The 16912-nt window shown below is 41.7% G+C and overlaps 1 protein-coding gene across 8 annotated transcripts in view; it reads left to right on the forward strand.

Moving 5' to 3' along the window:
* Window positions 1-16912, forward strand: part of EML4 (EMAP like 4) — a 123225-nt gene that overhangs the window by 36446 nt on the left and 69867 nt on the right. Inside the window, exon 1 of one of the 8 annotated variants that reach the window (XM_073672024.1) lies at window positions 8871-9162. The exons of the other annotated variants lie outside the window; for them this stretch is intronic. Within the exon in view, the coding sequence (XP_073528125.1) occupies window positions 9096-9162 (67 nt within the window). The 5' untranslated portion in view covers window positions 8871-9095. Of the gene's footprint in view, window positions 1-8870; window positions 9163-16912 lie in introns of those variants that run through there. 8 annotated transcript variants of the gene reach the window in all.

Here is a 16912-nt window from a genome sequence, read left to right on the forward strand (position 1 = left end):
CATGTTTTCTATTATTTTCCCACAGCGGCAAAGTTTTTAAAAATGTAAAAAAAAGTGTGGTCAGTTCTTGGGTGCTTTTTCCATGGGTAAGTTGCAGCAAAATGTGTTTTTGTTGCATTTTTTTTTTCCGTTTTGGGGTAAGGTTTTTGCTGCAGACAATTGCCCAAAATACCCAAATTGCTATACCCCTTATAATTTAAAGACTTGCCAAAAAAAAACCCCCACAATGAACGCATCATAACAGCTTCATGGGCCCTGTGTGTTTTTTTTAAATCGTGCTAAAACTTTTTTTTTATGCTATTTTTTAAGTCTAAAAAATTCATATAAAAAAAACTCTGAACATATCCTTAAAGTTGTCTGCTGTTGTTCCTCCAGACCCCCCCCCCCTCCCAACTCATAACACCCAATTATCCATTTATTCCTCTGTTGTTCCTCCTGGAAATGTATAAATAAATGGACAAATTGGTTTTATTAATGGGGTGTATATATGAAGAGACATACCCCTTTGTCAAGGAGATTGGTAACGCCAAGCTGCCAATTTATTCATACTTTTCCAGGATGAATAACAGGAGGACTGCTCGGGTCAGAATTGTGATCAGGAATAGACATTTTACTATGCCCTGCATGTCAGGAGAGGGGACCGGCCCTTTTTAAAGAGACATTTCTTGGGCCCTTGTGAAATGAAAGAACCAAGCTGATTCTAATATGTGGAAATTAATTTTCTCCGTCGCCCGGAGCCGCGTTTCACATCTCGGTAGAAGCCTTCAGGCTGTTTGTGTTTTTCTTTCCATAATTGATCTGGACACGTCTCCCGGATCGTGTGGTAATTACAGGTTATTAGTTATGGTAGGCCCCCGCATTGCGGCTTAATTACACCGGGTTATACCTGCCGCTTTGTTTGTTAAAGGAAAACACACGTGTTTTTCCAGATGACTTCTGGGAGAACATCCTGTTTTTGCATTTGTTTTCTTTAGGACTGACAATCATTGGGGCTGTGAATGATCAGACTTTGTGCCAACCATGACAAGTAACGCAGCCGCACTAGATCTGGGCTCCCTGCATTAAAGGGTCTTATTTAGTTTCTTTATTTTTTGTTTAAACTTCATAAAAAAAACCCCAATATTTTATGATATTTTGAGTAATATTGTGTTTCGCCGAGTGGAGTATGAATGAACATGTGTTTTTTTTTTTTTTTTTACCACTTCTGTTTCTGAATGGTTTAAAGAAGTAACCTGACGGAACGTGTGCACAACGCTGTCGTTTTGACGTTGCTGTGCGCTATGTTCATTTTTTGCAACGCTTTTTCTGGAGTATTCGAGACGGAATCCAACTGAAAAAGACTTAGTGTCCTCATTCCCTTACTAGTAAAACCTCTTTGGTTTTATGCACTTTTTTTTTTTCTATTTATTCCTTGTACGTGACGAATGGGTTAGACTTTAGAGATGTCAGTGGATCTGTTTCCTTTCTTGATTGTCCGTTTTGGTAAATACTTGAATACCCCATAAATCTAATTCCACAGCATCTTCTCATGTGTTATTCGTATCTAGAGATGTTAAGGTGTATCCCCAGAATCTAAAGTTATTCTTAGGACAGGGGATAACTTGCTGATCGCTGGAATCCCCCCTCCCCCACTAATCCTTAAGGCTATGGATCTGAGGACCGGCCTCTGCAGAGCCCTGTCTTCAATGGACAAGTGATGCACATGCTCGCTCAAAGGGGGGAGGCATGTAATAAGACTTGCGTAAATTACACCAGTTTTGATCTTAATTTATTAATTTATGCACACCTTGCTGTGCATATGCCAGGTGCTTAAAGCGGTATTCCCATCTCTAAGATCCTATCCCAATATGTAGTAGGTGTAATAATAAGATTATCAAATACCTCCAATTAGAAATGTAGTATAGTTCTTCTGATTCCATGTCTCTTACCCCATATGCAGGGCATTGCAGTAGCTTTGATATCTATGTTTATGACCACTAATATAGTGACAGCGGTCGTAACCATGGCTACCTAAGCTACTGCAATGCCCTGCACATGGGGTAAGCGACAGAGTATCAGAAGAACTATGCTACATTTCTAATTGGAGGTATTTGCTAATATTATTATTACACCTACTGCTTATTGGGATAGGATCTTTGAGATGGGAATACCCCTTTTAAGTCTACGCTCTTAGATTGCATTATTTATGTTTACTTACTGGCATAAGTTATAGTTACTGCCCACCTTCTGTGATAGTCGCCCACTTTTTAGAGCCCCGTTCAATTTATCACTGGGTGGTCCCAGTGGTCGGACATCCAGGGATCAGCCAATTATCCTCAGTCTTTGCCAAAAGGGTGCGTCTCTACATGGTATTAACTACCAGCTCTGATTGGTCAGTGTTAGACTGTGCAGTGACACACCCCTAACATTGTAACCTCCCTGTTGTCAGTTTTTGTAAATTTCTAGAAGGAAAAACCAGGGGCTCCATGCATTACAGCAAGCGGAGATGTTGTAAGAAATGAAGTATTATATGAAAAAGTGATTTTAGCTGTTAATGGGATTACTAAGCAGCTACTAAAATATCGCGATGTGAAATCACATCTGTTCACATATTTTTGATCAACTCCTCTGAGATGAATGGGTCTGAGCTGCAATACCCCACACAACCATGTACAGTGGTGGCGCTGTTGCAGAATACAGCAACTTTTTATTTTTATTTTTTTTATTTAGTCTTACAAAAGGGAGCACTCAGGTTCTTTTTTTTTTGAGATTTGCAGGACCAGGAGCGCTCGCCCGCTCACCACCTTGGGGCTGTTTTTTTTTTCTTCTTCACGTCTCTGGTTCCCAGGAGGATCTGTGAGATAATGGGCAGGGCCAGATTATAATCATTATAGAGGAGAAACTATAAAAACCTGTTGCTTTTTTCACTTCCTTTGAGATCTGTTGACAAAAGGAGAGAAGAGCGAGGTGCTGCCAAGACTGTGCTGCCAGGCTGCCCGCCCGCTGCCAGGCTGCCCGCCTGCTGCCAGGCTGCCTCTTTAAAACTCACAATATCTCCTTGGCTGGAGTTTTTCTAAGAAAATAATGGTGTGAATTATATGGAAAATTGCCTGGACCGGGGCAGAGCAGAGGAGGCCGCGGAGTAAATTATATAACTAGTGACAGGGCATTCCAGGCTATTCATAGCTGGCGAATCTTCTTACAGGCATGTACACAAATAATGTGTTGGGTTCGCTGACCACGTCCTGCCAGGGGAAGGTTTGGAGCATTTTGGAAATTTTTTGCCGGGTCATCAATACGGAGGATCTAGAAAACCCCGATAAACCTTATTGGAGTTACAGGACTTTCCATATATTCCTTATGAAACAACAATTAAGACTTTTCTTAAAACTCCACATTGTTCCTCTGTTATTCCTCCTGCAAATGAATACATTAAGCTGGATATTGCCAATCTTTTCATTGGAGTGTCTTCTATACAATTTGACTCTTGTGTAGATCTTGAGTAGTATTGATTCCAGTTGGTTTTGTCGCTCTACTTTTCCGTCCTGTTGCTCCACTTTGTAAAGGGGATAAAAGTTCCCTGATCTACTGTGAGTCCCAGCGGTCAGAACCCCACCGGTCAGCAAGTTATCGTAATCTTTGGAATAGGTGATGACTTGTAGCTCCCATTGACTTGTGTGTAGGCATTAGGCACATGTTAACGGCATTCTGTAAGCACAGATCGACTTTTGAAACCATGTACAGGAACTCTGTGCACCCTTGGTGTGGCAAAATATTAGCCTGCACTTTCCCTCCAACTTATCTTTCCTCCATCTCCGACCCTCCTCCCCTGATCTTTGACAGCTCTGGCCTTTTAGAGCCAGAGAAGGGTGGAGATAGAGGAAAAACAAGGAGGTGGGAAGGTGGGTGTAAGTGTTTGGCCACACCAAGGGTGCACCGAGCACCTGAACTTGGTTTCAGTGTCATTTTGTGCTGACACTCCCTATAGATGGGCCTTATTTTGGCCCATTGAATTTGCCTTTACAGACCAGAAAAGCTGTTCAAGTACCTCCGACATGAGCTCCTAATCTCCAACATGTACATAAATTGCATAGAAGATATTTTGGTTTCCTGTTGCCACCACTAGAGGGAGCCATGGAGAAACTGCAAACTTTGTTCAACCAGTATGCAGTGAGCTCCCTCTAGTGGTGGCTAAAGGCAGCCTTTACTTTTAAAAGAAAAAAGGCTTTTGATTGTGAGTAATGGAGACCGCCCCACTGATCGGTACAAAAAAGGGGGGTAGAAGCTCTCTACCTTAGAGCTGCTCGCCCCGGAGACCAAGACCTCTGTCTTCGGTATTGGAGGAGAATAGCGCTCCTTCGGTAGTAGCGATTGCAGGAGACTCGGCAGCCAAACCTTCACCGATCAAAACTTTTGGCATGTCACTTTTTTTTTTAAAGTGACATGCACTTTAAATCCTGACTTATGTAAAGGATTTGTAGCTCTGTTGGAAAAACAAATGTTTTATACTATATAATGTGATCGCTCTCCAGAAGTCCATCCCTTTGTCCAGACCCTTCCATATATTTTCCTTTCCACCATATACCATGTATAAGAGCACCCCCCCTACAAAATAATTTTTCAGTGAAATTTTCTTTTCGGAGGTTTGTGTAGTTGGGGGTTCCTCTAAAACCAAAGCCAGGAGACATCTGGAGAGAGCAATCTTTTCCTTATGAAAACCGGAGCCCTAATATCTGCGGAGCCCACTGTTATTATTGGCTTACCGAGGGGCCGGCTGGGTGGGGGTTGGGGGGATCTGGCTCTTCTGTTCATACATGAGCTGCATATCCACGGCACTGACCTAAAGAGGTATGTGGGAATGTACAAATAATGCAGTATATAACCTCCAATTGCTCAGGGATTGTTTTGACATCTTGCTGAATTCCTGCTGCCAGCTGGTCGTAAAAAAGCAGATACCAAACAGAGAACACATGGAGATTGCATCCAGCGTCAGACTGCACATGACTCTGCTGGGCCAGGGACGGGAGGCGAGGGGGGCCTGACAGTAAGATGTGCACCCCCAACCCTCAAATATCAGACAGTTGTAATGTTAAAGTGGTATCCCTGTTTCCAAAATTGATCACCTATCACTGGATTAGATGATGATTGTACGATCCTTTGACTCTTATGTCCACTGTCTACTGGGCGTAATAATGATTGCAGCCAGTAGGAGTTGAACAGAGTTGACTATTCATGCACTAAAATGTTGAAGACCCCCCCCCCCCCCCTAACCCCATGCCAATGTTGCTGCCATCTTACAATTAGGAGGAAAGCGATGCTGATCTTGGCAGGGGAGGCAGTGTGAGGGTGTCCGATTAGGCAACTATACATGAAATATGTGTACTTTTCAGTCCATGGGTGGAGGGTCACTTTAAGTCTAAACGATCTGTAAAAGATTGCCAAGTGTGTACAGGCTCCTATTCTCGGCAGCTCAGTTCCTGTTTACATAGGACAATGTGCTACCGAAAACTGTGATCTTTTCTGCGAACCGACTTTTTGCTCATTCGTTGGTTGATTGGAAACCAGTTTACACTGCACGATTACCATGAAACCAGCTTTCCTAGGAACGATAGTCATGCAGTGTAAATGTACCATGAGGCTACTGGAAAGCTAATCTGTCTAGTCATGCAACAGTACGGACGTTTTTACTGCCTTAGACCACCAGCTATTCTCACCCTCTTTGCCACCCTAGATTAAAAAGAACAGCAAAACCATCCAGGAGTATCTTAGTGTTATATTGCGGTATTGTTTATTAGCTTAATTTCTGTATTATATGGACTCTTTACGTCGGTTTCCATTGGACGCTGCATGTTTATGCACTGCGTGTTAGTATTATCTGATCTGTAAATGCGGTATCTCGTGGACACTGTATTGGGAGAATTACGTGTTGTATGGCGGTATTATTTGTATTGCAGTGTTATGAGAGTATCTTCTTGTATGTATTACTGTGTGTACTTTATGAAGGTGTGTAGGGAATTTATATTATTTGGCCTCCTAATGGTGGTTTTGTCCAGGCCTTATATGGCAGTATTTTGCATTAGTTGGACATATTTTACATTTATATTTATCATAAATTACTAATGTGAACCAGGATCCCCCATTTTTTTATTTCCTCTTTAGTTAAAGGAATTCTTTTCAGCACCCATTCTGGTTTTCCCCCCAACCTTTCGCAGAAAAGCCTATAACGCTGAGATGTGCGAGGTCTTCTATCCATTCAGACAAGTGGGTAGCTCAAGGACTGGAGGGAAAATGTCTTTGCGTTCTGCTTTTATCACACACGCCTTCCATATGTCTACCTACACGACATAATGCAGAGTCAGTGGAAAAGTGGAATAAACAGGCAGCGCTGTAAGGAGACCCTGCCGGACGGCCGGGAGCTCTCGCAGTATCCGAGTACTTGAAGGTGATATTTTGCAGTCGAGGCAAAATGGAAGATCTTCGTCCAGGCATATCTTACAAGGGGGGTGTCCTGCTAGGTATGTGAGGGTCCTGCTAAGATGACTTTTTGTATACATATTCTGGATGCAGAATCTGCTCTCCAGTATAGTGACCTTCCCGCACATAGGGGAAAGGCTACATTTAGGACTTACATAACACCTTTTTCCTATACTGGGTTGGGACACCGGAGCAGATTTATCAATACTTTTCATCAGGCAGTTAGCTCAAGTCAGGAGACCTACCGGTCAGGCTGGTTATTGTATCCTATCAAGGTCAATTTTTCATGGACATGTGAATTAGGACTTTGAATAGGTAATAAAGGTCTTCACTGCTCATATAGATTGTGAGCCCTTGCGGGCAGGGACCTCGCTCCTCCTGTACCAGCTGCCAACTTGTATTGTTTAAAATGTATTGTAATTGTTTGTGCTACTTATATCCCTTTCACATATAAAGCGCCATGGCATGAATGGGGCTATAATAATAATATATCCTGCCCTTCCTCTTGTGTTTTTTCTTCATCTGTGGCAAGTTTTCACTGCCCTCCCAGAGACTATACATGCTTTCTTCCTTATCCTCATTGTGGAATTGAATTGTTAAGCACTGCAGAATGTTTGCGCTATATAAAGATTATCTGTGTACAACACTTTGCTTCTGCTGACAGAAGGGTGGAGCTAGAGCACTCAGATCCAGTAGATAGAGCTCTGCCTTAACATTTTTGTGAAGTATTCTGCAAGATTAAAGGGGTTTTCCCACAAACGAAAGTTTATTTTAATCAATAGATCTTGGAATAATAATAATTTCCACAATTGGATGTGTTTAAATAAAATGTTCCTGTGCTGAGATAATCTTATAAATGTGCCCCTGCTGTGTACTGTGTAATGGCTGTGTCTGACCATACAGGAACACGGTCTGATCATACCACAGCTCCTGGGCAGGGGAGGAAGTAAAAGAATATACAGACAGGACAGCAGGGGATGACAGCTGATTCTTTTTATGAAGTGAAACATTTCACTGCCTGTTTTTAAACAATATTTTACTTCAAAGAATGAATTAGCTGTGATCCCCTGCTGTGATGTCTGTATATTCTTTTCCTTCCTCTCCTGCCCAGGAGATGTGGTATGATCAGACCATGTTCCTGTATAGTCAGACACAGCCATTACACAGTACACAGCAGGGGCACATTTAGAAGATTATCTCAGCACAGGAACATTTTATTTAAACACATCCGATTGTGGAACTTATTATTATTCCAACATCTATTGATTAAAATCAACTTTTGTTCGTGGGAAAACCCCTTTAAGGATTCACAGACGTCTGCTGCAGCAGAATGAGTTTAAAAATGATTTCTACATGTTACCTTTTTGGTAATAAAATTGCGCAGAGTTTATATATAATATGTATTGTAATGGCTTCCCCCTCCCGTGCACGTCACAGGGCACTGTGATGTGCAGGGGAGGGGGAAGCCATTATAATTAACACAGGATTCCTTACAGGCCCGGGGCGCTCAAGGGATCCATTACCATAAAGATAAAACGTTAAATTTCACAAAACTAGACCATTAATATGAGGCATACAGGTAGGAATAGATTTACATTTTGATCACCTGTATACCCATATTAGTAGGTCATAGAAGTCCCAGGGGTGACAGATTCCCTTTAAATGCTGCCTGATCCATGTTTCCGATTCTTCTCTTATGGGAATGTCTTTCTCAGAAATATGGGCTGGATTTGAGGTCCAATAATCAGGGTGTTACTTTCTTCACTGCTCATATAGCAGCAAAGCTTCTATCCTGCATGTCCTCTTAGGTTTTCCTCATCTGTAGCCAGTTTTCTCTGTCCTCCCTGAGACTCTACATGCTTTCTTCCCTGTCCACGTTATGGAGATATTCTCGCTCCTGCTGACAAAAGAGAAGGCGTATAACAAAACAGTCAGACACAGGTGAGATAAGCCTTAATTTTAGCAATGCACTCTGCAGGATAAAAAAAAAAAATTGTAGACAAAAGTCTTTAAATAAAAAAAAAGAAAAAAAAAGTTGTGCAACTTTTAACAATATTTTCTTGCTTTCTATATGCAGACTTTAAATAACACATTCGGCTCTGGATTTTTGTAATTAATGCAGCAAATATTTTACCCTTTAATTAGTCACAATTATTTTTTCTAGATTAATCAGCTGCTTTGTACAAATGGCAATCTATGGGGAAGGTAAAGGCAGAGAAGGTGGGGGGGGGGGTGTATATTTTTCAAGTGTTTTCATGTAACTGATAGGCCGTGTAGTAAGGGAAAGGCATTTGCATGTCAGGATGACTGTGAGCCCGGACTCCTGACATTTGACTCTCATTACTAGCACCAAACTGAGATTTGACTGTCTCCTCCCCATCCAGCCTTTTGCTCTTGCATTTTTTTTTTTTTTTGCTTGAGCCGTAGCACAGAGGAAACGGGTAGGGCAGCGGTGTCTTCTCCAGCCTCTTCTTTGTGCCAGTACAGAAGTGCTTTGTGGTAGGCCATCTGGGCCGAGAGGATTTCCTCACAATTCAAAGTATGACGTCCGTCGCCACGCGCTGGGATTTGCTGTGAAGCTCTGGAGGTTGCGAGGAAACGTTGACAAATTCGACTGTAGGACGTGTGAACTAGGTGCCAGGATGGAAGCCAGCCTGCCCGACCTCACGCCTGCCGGCTTTCCCTCCACACTCAGGAACCTGAGCAATGGTAATAACGTCTTATGTATTCCCCACCGACACATGTAGCAGGGAAGAGTTTGTCTTTTAACCCTTAGTGGCTAAAATAATTTCGGTGTGATAGTGTTGTCACTTTGTTAAACTCCACTCTGCTGTTTGTTTTTTTTTTTTTTGGAGGGGGCAAAATTCCTCTCTCTCCATGAATAATAGTAATTACAGTCAGAAATTGCCCAGATCTCGCACCGCCGGAGCAGGAATTTGCTGCCTTTGCTAAAAACAAAGTTGATGAACGCAGTGGAGAGGGGGGAAAGTGCAGATCGGGGCAGCAGAGTAGAATAGAATTTGGTGCATTCTCCTCCCTGTACATCAGAATTTTTTTTTTCTTTTTTTAATATTCGTGGCTATCGGCTCTGTCCGGTTCTTGCATCAGGTGTCTATATATGAAGCGTGGCGTGTAGGACTCCATGCACTGGGGGGGGGGTGATTATATTTAGAAAACATCCTCTGTATGTGAGGTGTAAACACCCGTGTGTAGAGGAGTACGAATATACTGGGTGCACTCCTGCAAGAGCAAAAAAAAAAAAAAAAAATTGTCCCTCTTGACATCTTATGCTATATTCACACGCAGCGTTTCTTTTTCTGCAGCGCTTGGCAGTAAAACAGCGCAGTTGAAAATGCATTTTTTTGTGGCAATTTTATTACATTTTAGTATTTTTTTTTTTGGCTGCAGGTTACATCTGTGCTTTGTACAGGTTTAAAGTTTTATTCACCAAAAATGATCCAGCATTTTCTTTTTCACCTACAGAAAGTAACGAGAGAGCAAAAAACGTTGCGAGAATTGATGTGCTGCAGATTTAAAAAACGCTACAGTTTTTTTTTTTTTTTAATTTGGAAAAATGTGAGATTTTCTGAAATATTATAGGCTTAAAAATCATTTTAATTTACATAAAAATGCAGCATGTGAACATAGCCTTAAAGGTCATATACACAGGTGTTTTTTTTTTTTAAATAGTCTTTTTGAGAGTCCATTCTAAAAGCCACTGGACTTTCTGGTCATATCGGTCTTTTCAGCTTTTTTTTCTTTTTTCTTCACCATCAGGTTTTGAAAAATGCCTCGGGGAGTGGGGTAGAGGTATATGTCACTTCTTAGAAGCATGGGAAACGCTTCATACTGCGCACTGTCATATCAAAAGGCTGCAAAAAAACCTCAATCTCCTCCATAAACTCCCCAAATATGGAGCGTTTCCATATGACTGGTGCAGCAGCACAGGGGCCCAAGATGTAAGGGGGCCACATCCACCTCCAAAGCAGGTGGACTTGTGCATTAAGATGAGCCATTGGACTGCAAAGGGGCCGTATATTTTTGCACAGGGGCTTTGTATCCGTGCAGCCTAAGGGTGTGTTCACACATGCAGATGCGCTGTTGCGGCTTTTGCTGCTGATCAGCCTATCTATTGGGATTCTTTAGACAGATTTGTCCTATACATTGCAAAAGAGGTGAAAATCTGCAGGTCAATTTCCACTGTAAATTTTTTTTTTTCCGCTGTGCGTGGATCAGTTTTGGAAAAGCTCTCACCCACTATGTTGCAGATTTTATGCCCACAGGCCCACTCATTTACATATCCACTAAGTTCGGGTCCAGGTGTGGTGGCATTTTTTTGCCGCTGCCCCCTGCGGTTCACATTAACCACAGATTTCCCCCACTGTGCATTGAAAGTCCTCTTTCAGGTGTTTTTTTTTTTTTTTTTTTTCTACATGCAAGAAAAAAACGGACTGTTTTTCATCCATGTGCTTGATCAGATTTGCATCCATATATTATATTTTATTTTTTTTAATTTATTTTTTTGTGCAAAAGTTTCCAAGCTTTGTCCATTAAGGCTGCGGTCACACGCTCAGTATGTGGTCAATATTTCACGTCTGTATTTAAAACCAGGAGTGGATGAAAAATGCAGAATTAGTACACGTGTTTCAGCTATACTTTTCCTCTGATTGTTCCTCTCCTGGTTTTGGCTTGCAAATACTGATATAAAATACTGACCAAATACTGAATGTGTGACCGTGGCCTACATATTCCCATGTCTTCTATCCATGAAAAGCACAAATAAAACCTTGACACCTGAATGGGGCCTAAATGATATGTTATGGGCTGCAAAATCCAATTTTGGAATCCCCCCATCCACCTGTATTGTATAGTAATAGTAATCTGCTGCCGAATTGGAATTATGAACTTTGCCTAAAAAAATAAAAAATGGTTGCCCTCTGCAGTAGAGGAGTCTCTTATACCTTCCTGTGCTGCATAGATGCCCCCCTGGGCTGTGTTCTCCCCTTCATTAATTTACTGTCAACACATGGACCTTTTAGTCTCCCATCTGCACAACTGCTTGTATTGTGGTGGCGTCTGCCCATGTGGCGATGTCCATCACAGGAGAACGTCTCACCCTACGGTGATTAAAGGCAGAGGAGGGGGGGGTGTAGGAGGCCGCGCTCAATCCCTTAAACCCCTTATTACTGCATAGGCTTTATTTATGGCGGATGTCATGACAGAAGCCAGGACAAAGGCTCATTCAGAAATCAGCCCCATTTAATTGGCCGGAGGGACAGCACACACCAGCCAGGACGTTGAAGGGTCCTTCATATGTAGATGTGACATTTCTTTGTGGTGTGGCTTATTCTCTTGACCGCCAGCAGCTTTCCCTTTTGGGGAACATTTATTACTCAGGTTTTTCTTGGAGGAAAGAAATAGCAATTTTTGTTTGTATGCCTCTTTTGCGCCAAAAATGTGCCATTTTTTTTTTTTTTTTTTTTTTTTTTTACACTAGGTAAAGCTTGGCGAAGGGAAGCACTGGCAACTGCCAATAAATGACAGATTTCCGCCATGCTGTTTTCTAACATCCGCTCATATGTGGCATAGGATACAGTTTGTGGTGCAGGGACAGCCTAAAGATGCGCCACATTGTCCTCTTACTGTTTGAGTGAGGTATGAAAAATTATGAAGTTGTAGGAAATCCCCCTAAACTTCTCATTTACTGATCATTTTTTATGTTTTGGGTGTGAATCCTCATTAAAGAGGACTTTATACTAATTTTTTCCTGTTGAGCTGTGCACAAGATGTAATAGGTTTGCCGTGAGGAATAAAATTTTTATTTATTTTTCTTAATTTCGCCTCTACATAATAGAGATATTAGCAATCAGCGTATTTGCCACCTTTTGATAAGTCCAGGTGGGTGTTATCACTGGGGGCGTGCGCTTCTTCTCCCTGTATCATTACATGTCTCTAAGTTTCTCTGAGGCCGTGTACTTTTTCCCCTGCATAACTTGACCCAATCATAAGCAGGAGGCATGGTTCAGGGGAAAAAAGTACACGCCCCCCCAGAGAAACTTAAAGCAGGCTTTCTCCTGTGAGACTTGTAATGACACTCAGCCCCGCTGTTCTCTGTGATCTCGGCACCTATTGTTTATAGTCCATCAAAGCTATGTGTCGTTAAAAACACCTCTTGCAGCTTTTATCTCGGGGCATAGTCAGCTCTGCTGTACTCCTTCTCCATCACACAGATTGCCATGAGCTGAAGGCTGCAAGGAGTGTTTGTAACGACACATGGCACCTATTGTTTATAGTCCATCAAAGCTATGTGTTACAAACACTCCTTGCAGCTTTCATCTCATGGCAATCTGTGTGAAGGAGAAGGAGTACAGCAGAGCTGACTATGCCCCGAGATAAAAGCTGCAAGAGGTGTTTTTAACGACACATAGCTTTGATGGACTATAAACAATAGGTGCCGAGATCACAGAGAACAGCGGGGCCGAGTGTCAGTACAGGTCTCAAAGGAGAAAGCCTAAGCTTCTCTAGGGGTGTTTTTTATTTTTTATTTTCTCTCTTCACTTCGCCCCTTCCTCTATATGATGCCTCATGCAGGGAACAAAGTACATCCCCCCAGAGAAGAATCTATGGTAACACCCCACCTTTGTCTAAACAAAACATAGAATTTAAATTTTACAAGCTAATAACCGAGATGAGAAATTAAAATGAAAAAAAAACCAACAAAAAACCTTTAATGTCGCTGAGACAGATTTCCATCCGGTAGATGTGAAGCCATGTTGGCATAATACTGAGAAGTCCGGATACGCTGCACTGCTGGTGCACACAAAGGAAGGAAGTGGTGGGTGGCGGTATTAATACAGAAATGCCATTCAGAAACTCCGCACGTCTCCTATTCTCCAGGATGATTGATTGGCGGTATAACTGTAAACTTCACAAAAAGCATCTTATATTCTGTCAGAAATAAGCTTAGTGATTGTTGGGCTCCCTCCTTAAAATACTTTAAAAATGAGATTGAACCCTTTTTTTTTTCTTCTTTAACAAATATCAAGGTTGGCCCTGGACTTTGTTCAAGCTTTTAATCTTGGCCCTCTGTGTAATTGAGTTTCCTTACACTCTAGATATCTTGATACCGCAGGGAAGGTGTACGCTACATGCCTGTTGCTGTTGGACCTGTTCACTAGCCGGATCCCAAATACTCATTCATGGCTTATAGTTTCCCCTGAACCTGCTGATTTGGGCTAAACTGGCCAACCATCTAATATAGATGGGAAGCTCCTGATTATCCCCCCCCCCCCTCCCAACATGATGTAGAGGGAGAAAAGGATCAGGCTGTAGGCTTCGACATGCTCCATCTTTGTTTTCAAGCAAGAGTCGCCGCCACCAGAGGTGTTAATCAGCGGCCTTCCCTCTCCCTATTGAAAACACACACACCTTCACCTGAGCATGCATGCTTTTTTGAGGGGGTGCATAAGGAATGGCTGCCTCAATCATTCGGCTGACTGCTAACTTAAACGGGTATTCTCATCTCCCAGATCAGATCCCAGTAGGTAATAGATGTAATATTACCATATGACTCCAATTAGAAATTGTAGTACAGTCCTTCTGATTCGCTATGTCGCTTACCCCATGTGCAGGGCATTGAAGTAGCTTAGATATGCATGGTTGCCTAAGCAACTGCTGTACCCTGCACATGGGGTAAGCAACAACTAATCAGAAAAACTATACTACATTTCTAATTGGAGGTATTTGCTAATTTTACTACACCCTCTACATATTGGGATAGGAACTTAAAGATGGGAATCCCACTTTAAGGATATTTTTGGAAAGGCTGGCTACATGTGGATATTTTTAGCTGGTTCATTCTATGGTCAAAATATAGAGTTGTCTTACACTTTTTATTTTTTCTGTAGTCAGACATTACTTTAAAGTTTTGGTCTTGGCTGAAGGTATTGGCATCCATTCGAGCAATAAAGTAGTAGGACTACATAGACTTTTCATAGTCTGTAACCGTAGAAATACAAGGTTGTGTATAGGGGCTGTGGACACAATGACAAAAAATTTGACTACAAGGTTTATTCACTTTTTTCATAGTCTTATGTCTCTGTATTATCTGTTTCCTTTCTTTTCTGCCTTATGAGAGGGAAAGGTTAACCAAACAGTTTTGCTTTATTTTTTTTTTTTACTTCTTGATTTGGGGTGGGTAAGACATCAGACTTGTGAAATCTCCTTCAGGATAATGAAATAAAATATCTGAAACAGCGGGAATACATCTGGTAAAGTGCTGCGGGCGGCTGGGACTTTTCTTTGCCAAGTACAGACGCGTTTCGTCCATTTTTAAGTAGCTCTTTTTTTGTTGTTGTAATCTGAGACTTTTTTTTTCTTGATTTTAAGGTCTGAATCCATATTACTTTTGAGAATTTTAGTCTTATTTTTTTAGTCCTTTTATGACTTATTAATTGGCGGCTCTGAGATGAAGTATTCATCGAAAGTCAGTTTTCTATAAATCACCCGAATAGTTGAGATAAAGCGCTGATGGGAAGGGAAGATATTTCCTGATTTCCTCATCACCGCAAGATTCCCGGCACTAATCCAAATGAAATGTGCTTCACTCAGCAGTTTTTAATTTTTTATTTATTTTTTTTTTTATTTTTACCATTTTAACTGGATTTTGGAGTAAATGAATGATTTGGTTTCAGGTCTTCCTTATACACTGAGTGTTAAATATTGCACCCCCATCAGCTTTTGGTTTTAGGGACGATGCATTTTGGTTTTTCTGCTGCTGCCGGTTGTTAGCGGAGTTCTTAACACTTCTCGATAATTGGTGAGAATTAGCTAATTGCTTATAATTCGATTCCCAAAAAGATGGTGTAATTCCATAGACGCAGCTTTAGTTTAATGTCCTCCTTTAAACATCGTCGGGTCAAGATGAAGGCACATAAGGTAGTGCTCGTTAATTTCATAATGGATCATTCTAGTTCTTGGCTTATGAAATTCAGATACCGAACTCCGACTTTCTAGCGTTGATAATTTCAAAGGATTTTCTGGTTATAACTTTTTTCTTTTTTTTTTTCCCCTCCCCAAAGTAAAAAAAAAAATAAAAAAATCTCTATTGTTATTCGCCCTCACCAGGTCCAGCGCTTAGTCTATGCTGCTTCTTGGTCCTCGTTGACAGGCTGCAGTGGTGACGTCTCGACTACAGCGCACTTGACTTGACTTGAGCTCAGTGATTGGCTGCAGTGGTATCATGCACGTTTTGTATTCATGCAGCATGTCAACAAAGACTGGAACAGCAGCAGAGATACAGGTCTGGATCTGGAGAGGTAGAGGACCATCAGAGTTTGATTTTAACCACGTGGAAGTTATTCCTGGAAAACCTCTTTTAAGAACAGTTTACTAAGACTAGAATTGTAACGCCTTTCCACAGGATAAATGTCTGATCGCTGGGGACGATCAATCACTAGGTAAGGGATTTCAAGCTCCATGTTCATCCTCAGGACACCACTGCCGTTAAGAGGAGTCTGATCCAGCATATCTAGTACTGCTTTATGCAAAGTCTATTGGACTGACTAAAACAGAGTAGTGTGTGCGCCGTGATAAGGAGTCCTCAATGTGGGTCTGCCAGTTATCTGACTTTAATCATGCTGGGAAATATGGGAAAGTACCAGCTCCTATAGTCCTGACAGAATTCTGCTGACTAGGCACTGCCCAGTCAGAGTATGGGGGTTCGGCTAGTGCCTGGACATACTGGACTGATATGTGCACCAAAAGCCATTTTAACTTGTGGGGATGAGGAATGGATAGGTGCGCTTTTTTTTTTTTGCCTAACCCGTGTCATTTTACACTTGCAACCCACAAGAACTTTTAAGGATTAAATTATAAAATTTGACTCAGCCCTCTATAGTGATACTTTACAGCTTGAGGGGAAAGCTTCTAGTCTATAAGGCCGCACTTGTTTCTTCAGTACGGACTGCTCGTGTAGAGGTCTGTGCACCTCAGATGGTGTCATCTTTCTCAGTCTTTCATAATTGGTGCCATGGTCCTGTCTTGGCTTGTATTTCCAGCTGTCCACACTCTCTGGAGGCTCCGGGGATGCTGTGAATGTGTTTCTGTCCCTAATGATGGTGAGAAATTATCACAGCTCATTTCAGGGATGACCAGATGTGTAAGCCTCCTGTGCTGCAGATGGTAGGAGGTCTCTGGTAATCTGGCCACTTCTTGTATATAGACCCAGTCGCATGGTGACGCCTTCGCTGACTTGCGATCTAGTCTCAAGACCTGTCTACTGTTACAGTAGGTTAGTGTATGTACGTAGTTACTGAAATAAGTATTGAACACGTCACCAATTTACGAAATAAATATATTTCTAAAGGTGCTATTGACATGAAATTCTCATTAGTTGTCCGTAACAACCATCCAATCAATACAGGCAAAGAAATCAAACCATACAATAGATGTCCATAAA

The sequence above is a fragment of the Phyllobates terribilis genome, unplaced genomic scaffold, assembly GCF_046119375.1.
Source record: "Phyllobates terribilis strain yellow unplaced genomic scaffold, ASM4611937v1 Scaffold_3__8_contigs__length_932513732, whole genome shotgun sequence".
In the NCBI taxonomy this organism is placed as follows: domain Eukaryota; kingdom Metazoa; phylum Chordata; class Amphibia; order Anura; family Dendrobatidae; genus Phyllobates; species Phyllobates terribilis.